The 15,427-nt window shown below is 43.2% G+C and overlaps 1 protein-coding gene across 11 annotated transcripts in view; it reads right to left on the bottom strand.

Moving 5' to 3' along the window:
- Positions 1–15,427, bottom strand: part of poln (polymerase (DNA directed) nu) — a 63,222-nt gene that overhangs the window by 9,095 nt on the left and 38,700 nt on the right. For 9 of the 11 annotated variants that reach the window (XR_003462219.1, XR_003462223.1, XR_003462224.1 and 6 more), the window contains exons 21-27: positions 11,423–11,534; positions 9,476–9,558; positions 4,749–4,880; positions 968–1,078; positions 796–874; positions 333–400; positions 69–130 (exon numbers count right to left, since the gene is read on the bottom strand). Coding sequence is in view for 3 of the 11 variants with exons in the window: in XM_019271597.2 (XP_019127142.2) it covers positions 69–130; positions 333–400; positions 796–874; positions 968–1,078; positions 4,749–4,880; positions 9,476–9,558; positions 11,423–11,534 (647 nt within the window). In the remaining 8 variants the exon portion in view is untranslated. Of the gene's footprint in view, positions 1–68; positions 131–332; positions 433–795; positions 875–967; positions 1,079–4,748; positions 4,881–9,475; positions 9,559–11,422; positions 11,535–15,427 lie in introns of those variants that run through there. The other 2 variants (XM_027277351.1, XR_003462226.1) reach the window with 2 other exon arrangements.

Below are 15,427 nucleotides of genomic sequence, written 5' to 3'. Positions count from 1 at the left end.
CTCTGAACACAGACAACTGGCACTATTACAACGCTGGATCATTTGAATTACAGGTCGCATATACTCACCTTAAGATGCACTCCGAGGTGGTCGATGTGTTGAAGAGACTCCATGGTGCTCTTTACAAGAGCTGCACACAAAAAGTACATGAACACACGGGATATTAATGATCATCGTTTAAAGCCCTCTAAAGACACTACGAGCATATCACACCTGAAACTCTAACTGAACAGTCGGTGGTCGAGGAAGAAGAATGTGCAGTACTCTTCAACATACCATTTAGAGTACGGCACATTAGTGTTGAGAAATGATATCGGATGTAGTGAATTTACCTGCAAACCGCTCCACCTGAGAGTCCTCCACTTCGTACAGCAGCTCGTCGTGGAGCTGTGCTATCAGCCTACAAACATTCAGAGAGACATGACACACAAACTACTGCTAGATTACTACCATTACTACCTCTAATGATGTTTCATCAACATGTAACCATAATGGCTTCAGCCAAGTCCCCCTCCCCAGTACTTTGTATCCCACTCTCTGAACATAAGCATCTATTTTCGATATATTTCAGCGATTGGCTTCAAGTGTGTTTACTCTAGCAGAATGTTGTTGCAGCCATTTGAGAAAACTCATCAGCTCTACAGATTGAGCTGGCTGCAGAAATAGTGAATGTTGTTTATGTGTTTTGGCATGAAAGAATACTGATCATATTTATACAAATAGTAAAGTAGCAAGGGAGCAGTGGCTCGTAATATGGGCGTCTTCAGTCAGTGGTGCTGTGATTAGTGGTTGTACCTGGCAGAGAGCGAGCTGGAGGTAGAGACCAGGTTAAAGATTCGGATCATGGCCATCTTACAGAGATCAGCAGCAGAACCTGCACATACATACACGTAAACAAAATCACACACAGCTTAGCAAGCTACACTAGGAAGTAAAACTAGTATAATATTGCACATAGCATACCGACCTTGGACCACAAAGTTGACAGCCTGCCTCTCAGCCTGCATGCGGACGCCCCAATTGGGAGAGTTGATGTTAGGGAGGGTCCGTCGGCGACCCATGATGGAGAGCACATAACCTAAAGAAAAGCAAATTCATTTTATGCTCGGTGTGAACATCCTCAGTCGAGTAATTGTTCTCAAAGGAAGGCTCATCCTCCTGCACAGCGAAGCTTGAATTAGTATTTATAGTATTCAATATAGCAGCTATGGCAGAAACACAAATCAGCAGTGGTGTAGTACTCTGTGAAGTAGAGAGCATACTGTAACTTGAAATGTGATGATCTAACACAGTTCTGTTTGCTGATAATGTATTTGGTGGCTTGCTTACAAGCCGAATGAATATACACTGTTGTCGATTATGTTTTCAGACACATTCCTATTTTTTTTCCTACTTATCCACACGTGGTTTAATTAATAATTAATTAAAAAATCACACTGTCACATTCATGGGATGTGGTAAAAACATTTTATTCCAACTTTATGGGCAGCAGTGTGCATTCATAATCCTAAAAACAACGTGAGATATTGTCCTTTTTATTCCACTTATTCTTCTTTATTGTCAAAATCACGTCTTTGCCGATATTTAAATAAACCGGGAGGTGGAAAGAAGCAGTACATCCAACATGGCGTTGGCCAGCGTCGCACAATTTCAGCTTCAAACCCGGAAACCTCCAGGTGACATCACTCTGGGTCTGTCCATTCTTTATACTGTAGGTCCCTGTAAGCTCACGTCTTTCTAACTCCACAGCCTTTGGTTTATTTTCATTTTTAAACGTGTAGTCTCCAGCCCCACCAGACGCTGACTCCCACAAATCAAGAAACACTCTGCTGCTTTTTTTTGAACCGTCTCACTCCTTTTCAGTCAGGTGAGTCATCCACGACTAGACGCCGAGCTTGTGGAGCCATTTGAAGAGAACAGTTTCCTGAAAAGTCATTTGTTGATACAGCATTATAGGTGATTATGGTAACACACACACACACACACACGCACACACACGCACACAATTCCTGGTATTCGCATTATTCTCCCACAAAAGCAGAGAGGAACACACAGATTCCCAGTACAGTCGCACAAACACACACTGGAAAGGCAACACAAGAATGTGCGGTGACGTGATACACACGTTACACACAAACACACATTATCAAACGCAGGTATGCAACACACACACACACACACACACACAACACATGCACAAAGTGGACCAGTACATTCCACCAGCTGGACAATGGAGCGGGCTTAGCAGCTAAATCCCTTTAGTATCCCTTACTATGAGGAAAGCCAACTGGGGCTCGAAACCTGAATGACACACACAATCGCTCGCATGCACACACACACACACGCCAACATAAATGCATAGGAAATGAGCGCGCAACAGATAGTAATGGACACAAAAAACCTTCTACTCCACTGCTGTGAATTGACACATGACATGCGTGTGACCTCTCTGCCAGGAATGTGACATTTGTTCGGGGGCCCGATGACAGGGATGTGCGGTCCACACATCACATGGACGGACAGGTGTGAGCATGAAACACACGGGAATGTGTGTGTTTTTCACACACACACACAATGAGCATGAGCAGCAGCGATAGAAAGAACTGAAAAGTATCGTGTAACAACTTCTCTTGATACCAAATTAATGATTCTAATTAGAAATGAACTAAATGAGAATCAAAAGCCATGAAAATATATTTTCTGAATCAGCTTTTTACTCAGAGATGATGCAGCTTTCTACCAAAGTCGTACCTTCCACGCTCAAATTGGGATTTTACTTTATTTGAATCAAAGTTTCAATCAAAGACAGTCGATGTGTTGGTTATTTTCTGTGTAGTATTGCAGTCCACTGTCTTACAAGAGTTGAAATATCCGCATGTGTGTGTGCGCATGAACAATCTGACAGTGCATCTGAGCCAGCGTGTGGTTTACATATCTATGCAGATCTAGGCTTCCCTGATGTCTGCTGTGGCCTTCAAAGGCTTGGCTGGTTTTCATCTCTGTGATTCCCCGTGTTGTTTGTCTCAGCATCTTTTCATCTCCGGAGGTCTTTCCAAGTGAAGGTACAGGATTCATCCCAGGAGTGTGAATGAAATGTGCATGAAGAACAACAACACAGAGTGACGGCAAACATCTTTGGCTACTGAGTAATTTATTCATTTGTTACATTCCTGTTCTTCTTCCTTCATTACAACCACAGCTTGTTTCTCGCTTTCCTCTCTCTGCTGCTACACCCACACTGTGGTGCTGACCTCACCTTCACTTTGCCCTTTCCGGTAACAAATAAAACAGTAGCTGAGCCTGCACTGCTCACCTCATCTCTGCTCAGCCTGCCAGTACCCAGCAGCTCTGAAGAAGATGTCGCTGTATCGGATACCAATCAACTATAAAGTGAGTGGACAAGGAGCCCGGGTACTGAGTGCTGAATCACACCACGACAGCTCACACAGCCAGCGAGTCTGGTGTGATACTGTACGTCTTCCCCCAGGCAGCATGGATTACAGAGGACTATATTATCGATCAGAATTTAAAAATTTTATGTCGCGAGGGAGTGTGGGGTGAGGGAGAGACATACGTAAAAGAGAAAGCGGTGACGTAGGTTCGTAAAGAGAGATAGACAGGAATATGGAAATGAGGAGAGACAGACAGGAGAGTGTGGGACGAGCGGGGAAGATAGTCTCCGATGGGAGGATCACCATGGTGATGAGCTGAATTAAAGCTGGCTGTTTAGCGCAACAATACTCCGTCCCTGAGAACGGGAAGGCTTCCACGGTGAACCGTGAGTCCATTGTGTCGCTTCGATTAGGAAGCCGACACCGGAGGAAAAGGGAAGCGATGAGCGAGGTGTGTCACCCTTGTGATAGGTTGCCGTGGGTGATGGGAGCACCTGGTTAGGGCAGCGTTTGTCAGGATGTTTTCGTGTGTCTGTGGCATGAATAAACATCTACATGCCCTGACCTAATTCTTGATGTTTACTAGAAAACAAGGTTGTTTTTCAATGCATGCTACACAAGATAAGAATGACTAAGGACCTAGTTCCCCATGCCTGAGGGAGTAGCTAAAGTTTGGGCATTTAATAGTCCCCGGCACAAGTGGCTCTTTCTCTCCTGATTTCGACTAATTTGATTGGGGTGTAATTGGTTTACACTGATCTGTTTTGATGCAGGCTGACCTCATCCCTCTCCTGCCCGTCAACAGTGGGCTCGTGTACCGTGTGCAATGAGGGTTAAAGTGCAGACTTTACACTATTCCAGTGTGTGAGCGCGTTGAAGTCTCAGGTGTGCTGTGTTGGCAGTTCATTCGGAATATAAATAGTGTCCCATCTGATCTGTCAGCCCCTCATCCGCCCACCCTCCTCCGTCCACCTCAAGTATTGACCTAGGGCAGTTTGTCTTTTTCCTGCCAATGCAAGCACATCTTTTTCCTCAGCCACACACACACACATTAATCCATGCAGAGCGTGGGCGTATGTGTGTGTACACCTAAGAAATTCAAGCTACACAGTGGGCCGTAACCCAGATATACACACACACATTTTGTTGTACGTTCTGCTGACTTCTCCTACTTGTAAACATTGACCTTTAATTTCCCATAGTTTAACTGTGACTCCGATCCTATAAATAAACATTTTGCTATCGAATTCTGGGACAGAACAGTTTTCATACAGTACGTGGCACCATTTGCTTCCAACATTTAGACTCAAGATAAACTGGAAGTAAGTCACACTGAGGATTTAAATGTGCACAGACCTTGGTTGTGGCACTTCTGGACGGTCCTCTGAATGAAGGCCTGGACTTCTCTGTAGGTCTGGAGGAAGCTGTCCTGGAATCGGCTGGCCTGCTCCGCACTCACCCCGAGAATCCCTGACAGACGCTCACGACCTGCGATGCAAACGACAGAACACTAACTTAGAGAAGCTACAAGTTTGATCGATACCAGCAGATATAACATAACTAGTATGACTAAGCATGATTTTTAGGCACGGTGATTAACTGTGGCTTAAACCACACATTCAAGTGTTGATGAAAATATCTGCAGTATGCGAAACGAGTAGACGTTCTTGGCTTTCGTCCTGTGAAGTTATTGCCCCTGGCCATGAAATGGTCTGGAACATAATTCCCCGTAACACCACGCTTAGTCATTCTTGCACTTCAGTTTTTGTATGGACACAAATGAGACTTAATGGGTTTATTAGCGGAGTTTTTTCATTTTTTAATCTTTTTAACAGTCAGGCTCTCTCTCCCCTTTTCAATTATTACGCTAAGCGAACCACTAGGTTCGTATTTACTGTACAAATATGAGCGTGGCATCAATTTTCATGACAATTTTCTGATTTTAAATGTTGCGAAACTACCGCTATCATGACTGATTGAAGTGTTAGGCAAGGTGAGTGGAAGAGAAAAGAGTTGAAAGGGGCAGAGTGAGCAGAGGGCAGACTGGACCAGAGGGTAAAAGAACAGAAGAGAAAAAGTACAGCCTCGAGAAGGGTGAACGATAGAGGAGGACATGATAAAAAGAGAGGGGGCAAGGATCAGGTCTGCAAGACCGCAAGGGCTGTGTGTGCATGTAGTGATGATGAAGTGAAGAACACAAAGGCTCAGCGTATATGTGTTCACAGGAAGTTTTAAAGGCGTACAGCCTGTAGCAGGAGTAGAGGATTGGGCTATAAGGTTAGAAACAGATCGATGGCGGAGTGTAGAGGGTGAGCTAATGGGTGCTGCAGTTACTGTGTGTGTGTGTGTGTGTGTGTGTGTGTTTGAGCTATGAGGCGTGTGTGTTCATGTGTTGTTGGTGATGAGTAATATCATGCCAAACAGCCCCGAGAGCTGTTGGTGATGAGTAATATCATGCCAAACAGCCCCGAGAGCTGGTAGGAGGGTTAGCAGGGGGGACAGAAGTTTCTGCAGATTAAAAATCACCACCACCGTTCAACACACACACACACACACACACACACACACACACACACACACACACACACACACACACACACACACACACTTTAGTGTTGTTTTAAGTCCTCCTCTACTTCAGTTGGGTGTCTGATCTACACTGTGCAGTGTGTGCAGAGATCCAAACTAGATGGCTGTTCACATTTATGTTCCTCTGTGTTCCTACAAGCAGTTTTAAAATGAGAACTAGTGAGGGAGAAGTAGTAAATTAGTAAAAGTAGTAAAGTAATTTCAAGCTGTTTTAATTAGCTAAACATTATTGTTATTGGTAATAATGATAAAACATGTACAGATTAAATTAGAATTGGTGACAGGTTGAGCTCTAGTTCTTCCAAAAATAATAAATACCTGTCGTCTTATTTTAGTATTTGTTAATATCCTGGGGAACGGTCACTGAAGGGGATTAAAGTGTAATACGTAGGTTTGTAGGAGTGGTGACATGGATGGAGGGTGCTTGATGAAAATGATGTTCAGTTAAATATTCAGAGCTCCTTGAATGTAGAGAGTAGTTGGTGACATGACCGGAGTTTGGTTGAGCGTGTGAATGTGGCATTGTGGCTGCAGAGGGAAGACCTACAGCTTCGGTTATGGGCACAAACGGTAGTTGTATTTCAGTTGTTTGTGTTGCGTATGATGTAAATGTTGACGTGTTTGGATGTTGACAATGTGACATGTGTCAGTAATTTTGTTTGATATCATATTTCAAGCCTGTTTGATGAGAGATGTACAGTTTGTTCTTTATTCTTTTTACAGTTTTCACGGCGTATGATGACCAGAGAGGTAGAGAGAGTTCAAATAAAATGACAAAAGACATATATGTGTGTGCGTGTGTGTGTATATGTATTAGGAACAAGACAAAAAATGAAATGACGGCAACATGGGTTCCATTTTTGGAAAATCATTTGAGTTGGCATGTTTGTCTGTGTGGCTTGTGTCTTTCTGTGTCACTGAAACGTGTCACACCCAAAGCTCAGACAGGCTGGTTATGTGTTTTTTTTTTTGTGCGCGTCGAGGCAGAAACCACCGAGTCTGACGTGGAAATATTTCATGTAACATCGACAAAGAATGAGACCAAAGTTGCCTTTCCCCCCTTTTTTTTTTATCTCCGCTTGCGTAATCCTCCAATTAGCTCTGCCCTCTTTACGTAACATTTCTCTGTTTTTCAGTTGCTAATCTGTTTAATCAGGTATAACGAATGAATTAATCATTTCTCTCCTCTGTCTCACCTCTTCATCCTTTTTATCTGTTGACCCATTTGTACACACACACACACATATATATATATGTGTGTGTGAGTCCATAGCACTGCTGCTGCTGCGCCCCTCCTCCCCGGCCTGATTATTGTCTTGCCGAGAAAGCTTCCTCTTAGTATTTGGTATCCATGGCAACACATCCTTCCATGAAGAGCTGTCTGTCTATGATGATCAGGAGCTCCTCATCCCCTCCCGCTCTTCCCCTTTCCCCCACATTACTCTCTCCTCCCCCGTTTTTTTTTTTTTTTGCCTTTAGCCTACATTTCCTACAGCTCCCTTGCTATTCCCCGCTCCTTTTTTTTTTTTTAAACATATGACACACTCCATATTTTCTCTGCTTTTTTAGCACCGGTTGTGTGAATGGTCCTTGCATGCACCCCCACCCCTCCTCTAATAGCTTTTACACATTTACCCCACAGGCTATTACTGTTGAGGTTTTATTGAGTTTTATCTAGAGCAGACTCATTCATCAGTGTGTTTGTGTGCGTACCTCTGGTTTTCTCACGCTGAGCTTTAAACTTATCCAAAACTTATTTATAGTTAGAGCAAATAGTAGAAACAGAAATAGACGACAATGAATAGAATTCTGTAAAAATAAATAAATAAATACTTTGACTCAAGCTAAAGTATCACCAGATTTTGAATGTACTCAATGTACACTGGCCCAGTTCCCTTCATGCAGGTTCTGATGCAAAGCATGCGCTTTAGGGTCGCTGCTAATCTGTTAACTGAATCAAACATATTTTCGGGTTTTGTCATGATGTCGTCTTTGGGTAGAACAGTAAATGTCCTGTTTTGATGATATATCTGGGTCACAACACATGACACTGATGAATCCACAGAGGCAGGGTGAGTGTTTGATTAAACTACAACATACAAAGGTGCATTTATTTCTTACATAGATATCATGTTGGGTTTCACATATCGGCTATCTTCGGCATACTACAAGCACAGCACACCTAGAGGCTACTGATCATTCGCTTTTGATGTAAGTCAACCTGCTCTGTATGAGTGAGAAACTCTCTCACTGCACTGAGCTGCTCGCCATATGGTGCTTCAGTCTTTATGCATAAAATACTGCCAACAAGTCGCTTCTCAAAGTGTGATATGACACTGAGCAAGCATTTATTTATTTCTGATTTTTAAAATAAATGTAGCAGATCGGTTTAACTCTTCGTATGTCCTCATCCGTCCAAAGGTTCTTGTCTTCCTGCTGCAAGACGAAGCTGATCATCATCATCATTTAAACGGAGAAATTTGATTTATTTTCTACATGTATTTAAAAGATAATGAGCCCTCCGTGCCCGACAGAAGCCACGCAGACGTTTCTGTCTCATTAATTATGTATGATTGATTGTATTTTCAACACTTGCTGTCTGGCAAAACAGCATTTTCGACAACAGGCTGTAAAGTTAAATAATTGTTCTTATACCAGACTACAGGCTTTTCCACGTCAAGTTCATGTCACCTCAGCGGCTGTTTCACCCAGGGACTGTAGCAGAAAGCTGTTGGAAAAAACCTGAAACTCTATAGAAGCGTTTAAGTAGGCCACTGGCAATAAAACCTGATGAAGAGTGCAGACTGCCCATAAAACCTCAACACAGGTGAAAGCACAAAGGTAAAACATGGTCACGTTCTGTATACAGACAGATGCACAAACACACATCGGGTCCATATGCTGTAACACACACACACAGCTCAGATATCTACCACATGTCTCCCACCAACTTGTATCACCCTGATCATGTGTGGGCAATATGTGTGTGCATCCACGCGAGCACACACATGTGTGTGTGTGTGAACCAGAAATGGGTCACAAGTGACACTGACAAGTCTCTTTATGGGCCACAAGGGTGTATTATACATTCATCTTCCTCCCTCTATTTTTATCTTCTCCTGCCCCTCCACCCTCTATCCCCTCATTCCTGTGTCGGCCCTGTGGAATCAGGAATGTGATCCGCAACATGAAGCAAACAGCGTGGAAAATCGCTGGGAATTTTTGTGTTAAATGATCACGCTGTCCTCTCCCTCGGCCCTCTCTCTCTCTGCCTGTGTTTTATCTCTGAATGATCTCCTCTGCTAATACATTTACCCACCTCACACAATGAACCGCTAAATGACACTTGTTCACTCATTGTGTCAATTTGAAACAATACAGGTCGATTGTCCGGTTGGCTGATGGATCGGTATCGTAATTATCTCCAATTATTGCCGGCTCTTACTCTGAGAGAGTCAGCCTGTGTGTGTGTGTGTGTGTGTGTGTGCACTCACCTGCCCCGTACACAACGGAGTAGACAACACGTTTGGCATGCTCCCGATCCTCAGAAGTCACCTCGCCCTCACTCACCCCTTTCCTGAGTGACAAAAATAGAGAGTGTGGAAAATTAACTGATGGTACGATCCAAAGTTAAGGGAAATATGCAAATGAAGTAATATTTTTGACACTGATTAATGACCCTAAGATGGAATATCCCACACAAAACAAAGAGAGAGCAGAGAACAGTTCAAATTGTGTAAGTATGATGAGTTGTTTGCATGTATGAGACAGAAAAAGTACAAGACAGAAAAGTGTTGCAGGAAGAAAGAAGACGGGGAAGGAAACAGAAATAGAAAAACAATGTGAGATGTGCAGGTTAAAAGGACACGGAGTACAGCGAGACTACCCAAAAGAACAGAGACAGAGGCAGGGACGGACAGACACAGACGGTTATGTAATGTGACTTGTAGACAGCGGTAGCACCGGGGATCAGAACGGGTGGGATGACACATCTGCAAAGTGGCATTACTGGAGGGGGATGATGGGGAGCTGCCACTGCTGATCAGTGTTGAGAGCGGTCAACACACACACACACACACACACACACACACACACAAATGCACAGAAAAATTACAAACATGTCTGGTGTGCTTCAAGACTCCAGAGATGTTTTGATGCCTGTAGCCTCGGGATAAAGATTCTTTAAATTTGCGATAATCACACTTAAAATGCCTCCACTTGTCCAGACACAGACGCGTTTCTCTGTTAATGACGGGTCGAGGTAAACGATGGGTAACCTATAACCTCCAGTGAGTGACCCTGAAGTGCCAAAGTGCCCTCCAGTGTACATCTGTTGATAAGCCGTACTGGATTTCTGCTGCCCCCTGCTGGATAGGTAATAATCTTGCATGCTGTTTTACTTCATCAGTGTGTCACACTTCTGAACTAAAACAAACCTTTTGTCTTTAAAAATTGGCTTGTTGCTTTTACAGGTCTACAGCTTCAAAAGAGAATTCTCTTTCTCATGAAGAAAAATAGAAATAATATCAAAGTAACAAGGTATTTATCTTGTAACTAAAAGATGATACCCTCTGATCTATATTTAGAGGTGGTTCCCAGCAGAGCAGCTGACAGATCAGTGGCATGACTGATGGGAGAGCAATTAAACGTTGGGAGAGGAAGAAAATGTGATGGAAAATGAGTGGAAATGGGATTAAGAGGGAAGAAATCATTTCCAAAGAAAGGACAGAGGGACAGAAGACTTGGAAAAAGTGAAAGCGACAGAGGAGAGTGAGGCGTGGAGGAGTAATCCCAGCAAGGCTGCAGTGACACCAGTTCGTTTGTTTAAAGGTGAAAGAGAGATAATGAAAGAGACGCACTGTAAAGTCTCAGCAGAGCTGCTAATGTGGTTTGTGTGACCAGGTAATCTGTTTAACACGCCGCCCTCTGCCACACACACGACCGAGATGGATGACAGGAGCAAAGGTAGAACACCGGGGCACACACACACACACACACACACACACACACACACACACACACACACAATCGCATATGTTACACACACATAGTCATACAGCGTTGGAAGGACAGGATGCACCTGTGTGTAAACACCGACACACACCGTCAGCAAGAGAGAGATGCACTCGCTAGAAAATGCTTCAAAAAAACATGACAGTGTAATCACCAGGGCGACCAGCCCAGGGGTGTCCTGGCCGTGGAAAAGGGAGAGAGCGAACGAGGCACGGTAGCCATGGCAACAAGGTTATTAGCGTTTGAAGTAAAGGAGCTGGTTGAAGACTAGAAAAGAGAGAGAGAGAGAGAGAGAGGGGACAGAGGGATGGAGAGAAACCCTGTGGAGCATCAACACTCACCTTGGCAAGAAGATCAGGGGGAGTGTGTGTGTGTAGGTGTGTAGGTGTGTGTGTGTAGGTGTGTGTGTGTAGGTGTGTGTGACCTACCACTGAGAGGCCAACATGGTAAAGACATCTGCCTGCGGGTGGGTGAAGATGCGGAGCAGCTCAGGGTCAGCGGAGAGGTGAGCCAGCAGACGCAGCTCCACCTGGCAGAAGTCTGACACATACAAACACACACACACACACACACCTTGTAATCACAACACTGACATTGTGAGAAAGAGACTTATTGGCTTTTCTTGCTGAGAAGATCGATACCACTCGTGTGTGTGTGTGTGTGTGTGTGGTGGATTTGGAGGAGCTTAGCTTAGCACAAAGGGGGAAACAGCTCCCCTCTGCCTACGAGCATCTCTACCGGAAGATGCTGTCCCCAGAAAATAGTATGAAATGTGTTAATTAGTGATAATTTAGAGGTGTTAGTGGATGGACATTGTTACCTTTGGACAGAGCCAGGCTAGCTGTTTCCCCCTTAGGATTATACTCGGATAGAGATGTTTTACCTCATATAGATAGCGTGTGTGTCCTGTCTTTACCATGTCTCGCATACTTCCCTTAGTTGGCCTCTGATTTACTGAGGCTGGCAGGGAGAGACAATTATAAATTAGTAGTACAAGGACAGGAGAGACAGGCTAGGGGAGTATCACGTGGATATGAAATATATTATAGTGCTCATTCTTGAGCAGTAAACCAAAAAAAGGAATGTTGTGATATTATCTGTATCATTAAGGGAGGTGTCCGAGACAGCCCATTTTTTAAAAAATGTATAAGAACAAACTGTTAGAGCTCCTCGAGGAGCCTTTTCTCTGTAAGCCCGTTTGTGTGTTGCACTGCTAAACGCTCCTTCTTGTACAAGAATAATAAATTCAACTTAAACGTTTCCAGTCTTCGTGCTAAGCTAAGCTCCACGATGGCTCATTGGATCAAGCAAATACATGCAGTATGTCTAATATGTGCCACATATATGTTTGGTATGTAAGAAGTGAAGCTTTGAAGGAAGATTTAGGGCTGGAGAAGTTCAAAGGATTCCTTGAACCCTTCGATATACCAACACTGTAATTCATGTGAGACATGTGGTGCATGTGGAAGGCGTTATTTGTGCAGCTACAATTGTGTTGCACTCGCTGTTCCTCAACCTGTCAACTTCACTTCATTTAGTGACTTCCAACATTTCCCGAAATAACTTTGAATAACCCGACGGAGAGTGGGTGTGAATTACGGTAGCTGCGTTCGGTTGTAAGTCGTACATGAGAAGTGAAGAGAGCAACAGCAAACAGCGAGAGCGAAAGAGCGAGAGCTTCAAGGAGAGAAAGAAAGGTCACCGTCTGTGGAGAAATTGGTGTCTCTGCCTCCTACATGCTTCTCCCTTTGTTACTGTTGATGGCAGTGCCAAATAGTGAGTCTGGAAAGAAACTATCCCTTTTATTCTGTCGCCAAAAAGCATTCTATTGATGTTTGAGATGGCAGGAACAATTTTGTGCTATCAAACTCGATAAGTGCATAAGCCGAATGGAAAAGCTGACAATTTTCCAGCAGTGGACAAAAGACACACACACACACAAAGAAACACTTTTTGTACACACATGCTCAAAAAGTGCTGCCAATCACTTGTTGTATACCATGATCATCGTCAGAGGCCGCTTTCCTTTCATCCCCTTCCCTGTTTACTTGCATTTAAAAGAGAAGAGATCAGAGAGTATCCTGCATATCTTGGTTTGATTACATTAGATCAACATCATAATCATTGTCCGGGGTTTTTTAAATAATGGAAAAGCTCCAACAGAAGCTGAACCTGTGTATTCTAACTCTACATTAATATATGACATAGTGACGCACGGTGTGATTACATTACTGCATGTTCTCTCCGTAATATGTCTTGCATCAGGATCTTCTGTGAATGCATCAATGAGATCTGACAAAATGTTCTGACCTTTTTTTTCCTCTTTACTGTGATGTTGAAAATTGCCGTGATTCGGATCTAATCTGCTACATCCGTCTCACGGTAAGCCAGTGAACGCTGCATTCATGTAAATCCATGTAAAGCTGGGTCATTAAGGAAAAGTCACGTAACTTTGAACCACATGAAAGCTGCCGTTAAACCTTGATGCGAGTATTCACAGTGACCCGAGGATTGTGCGGATGTAAATGTTGCACCGAGGGGCTAAACCTCGAGGAATAGTTCACTAAAAGGTGACAAAACTTAAAAGCATTTTTTTGGTGTACTGTATTTTTCTTTAAATTCTCTTTACATCCCTACAGCAGTCTATTAATCAAATGCTCTGGGGAAAAAACACTCACAAAGAAAACCTTGCCTGTGGCCGGTAAAAATCGCAACCAATCATGTCATTTGGCCAGAATGACATTGCGCTCATTGCACTTGAAATTTAGTTTTGGGGAGTGACTTTGGCAAGAGGCTGAAGGCAGGGGGTTCATTTGTTTTTATTTGGATACTTTCATAATCTGTCTCTTTTCTTCTTATATCCCTATATTATTTAGTGTAATACACTCTACAATATACACATTAATAATGAACGACAGATAAGATCAGGATTGTGTTTAGGTACTATTAACGCTTAGTTAACAATTACATGTGTAGGATGGATTAAAGATCAAGTTGCCATGCATCATGCATGATATTTTGTTTTTAATAAATTGTTAATCTATGTATTTAAAGCCAAAAGAGATCAGTTGATTAATTTCTGTCAAATATTTTCTGAGCTAAAACGGATGCATCTTTTTTTAAAGAGTTAAAACATTAAGAGGCCAGTTTGGAGAAAGGTCAGACACAGTTTCAGGACGACACAAACACCTCGTCAAAAAAAAAAAAAGGCTTCAGAGACCAAATCAACCCTGAGATTTGCCCAGGGCACTTACATAAGCAGAGGGATAACCGGAGGCAGAAATGAAATGCACACATACACACACACAGGAAGCCTAACTACACACTGTAATGTAGTGTTTACAGATGCACACAACGAGCAGACAACTCTGTAAACAGAAATATGCACAGACACACACAGGACTCTTTGTGGCAGGTGACAGTGTGTTAGTGCAGCATGTCCTGTACTGACAGGTCTGCGGCTCTCTTGTCAGTTTGGCAGATCTAAATAAAAAAATAATCTCTCAAGATATAGTCTCTCACACACACACACACACACACACACACACACACACACACACACACCACACACACACACGACACACACACAAACACACACACACACACACACACACACACACACACACACACACACACACACACACACACACTTCTATCCACACCCACAAAGCGACTGCAGTACATTCCATTACTGCCATTTTACCCAGACACATCTCCTCCTCTGCTCGGCTTCTTCAAAATCAAATTAAACCCGACCAAATGCAGGGGAAAAAAAACGTTTCAAAACGGACGGGGCGGAAATTCGAGAGATTTTCTGGATGAAGCAACCGACTGTAATACGTTTCTGCTAATGTGGGAGGAGAAAGGATGGTGAGGAAACGATGTATGGGATTGTGAGGGAGAAATATCGGGCGCTGACGCACTCGAAATACGTGTTTTTTACAGTCAGCCCTACTGAAAAGGGGAAAGAAATTCCCACTGCAGGCTAAAATGAACACCATCTACCATTTAACCCATCAGCCGTGCAATGCAGGAAAAGAAATGTCTGGTTTTGGTTGTGATGAGGTGAAGAAGAAGGGCTGTTTCTAAAGATATCCTCCCATCAATGTTTCATGAGTCAGATCACATTTCCTCCAAGCATGGCCGGCAGCTTCAGGAAACATACTGCTGACTAGGATCTGTGTGTGTGTGTAAGTGTGTGAGTGTGTTTGTATTCGTGTGAGAGAGTTTTCCATTGTGTATGTGTGTGTGTGTGACAGGAATAGAAAGGAAGAGATATAAAAATATAATGTGTGTATGAATCAGAGAGTAAGACTCTCTCATAGACTACGTATACGAATGTGCAATCATGAGTCAGTATGTGTATCTGTGTGTGTGTGTGTGTGTGTTCTCCAAGGCCTGCTTCTAACAGATATAGACTGTAATAAAAAATA

The sequence above is a fragment of the Larimichthys crocea genome, chromosome I, assembly GCF_000972845.2.
Source record: "Larimichthys crocea isolate SSNF chromosome I, L_crocea_2.0, whole genome shotgun sequence".
Lineage (NCBI taxonomy): Eukaryota > Metazoa > Chordata > Actinopteri > Sciaenidae > Larimichthys > Larimichthys crocea.
Note: the sequence above shows the minus strand (reverse complement) of the source record. Positions and strands in the feature narration are given on the sequence as shown.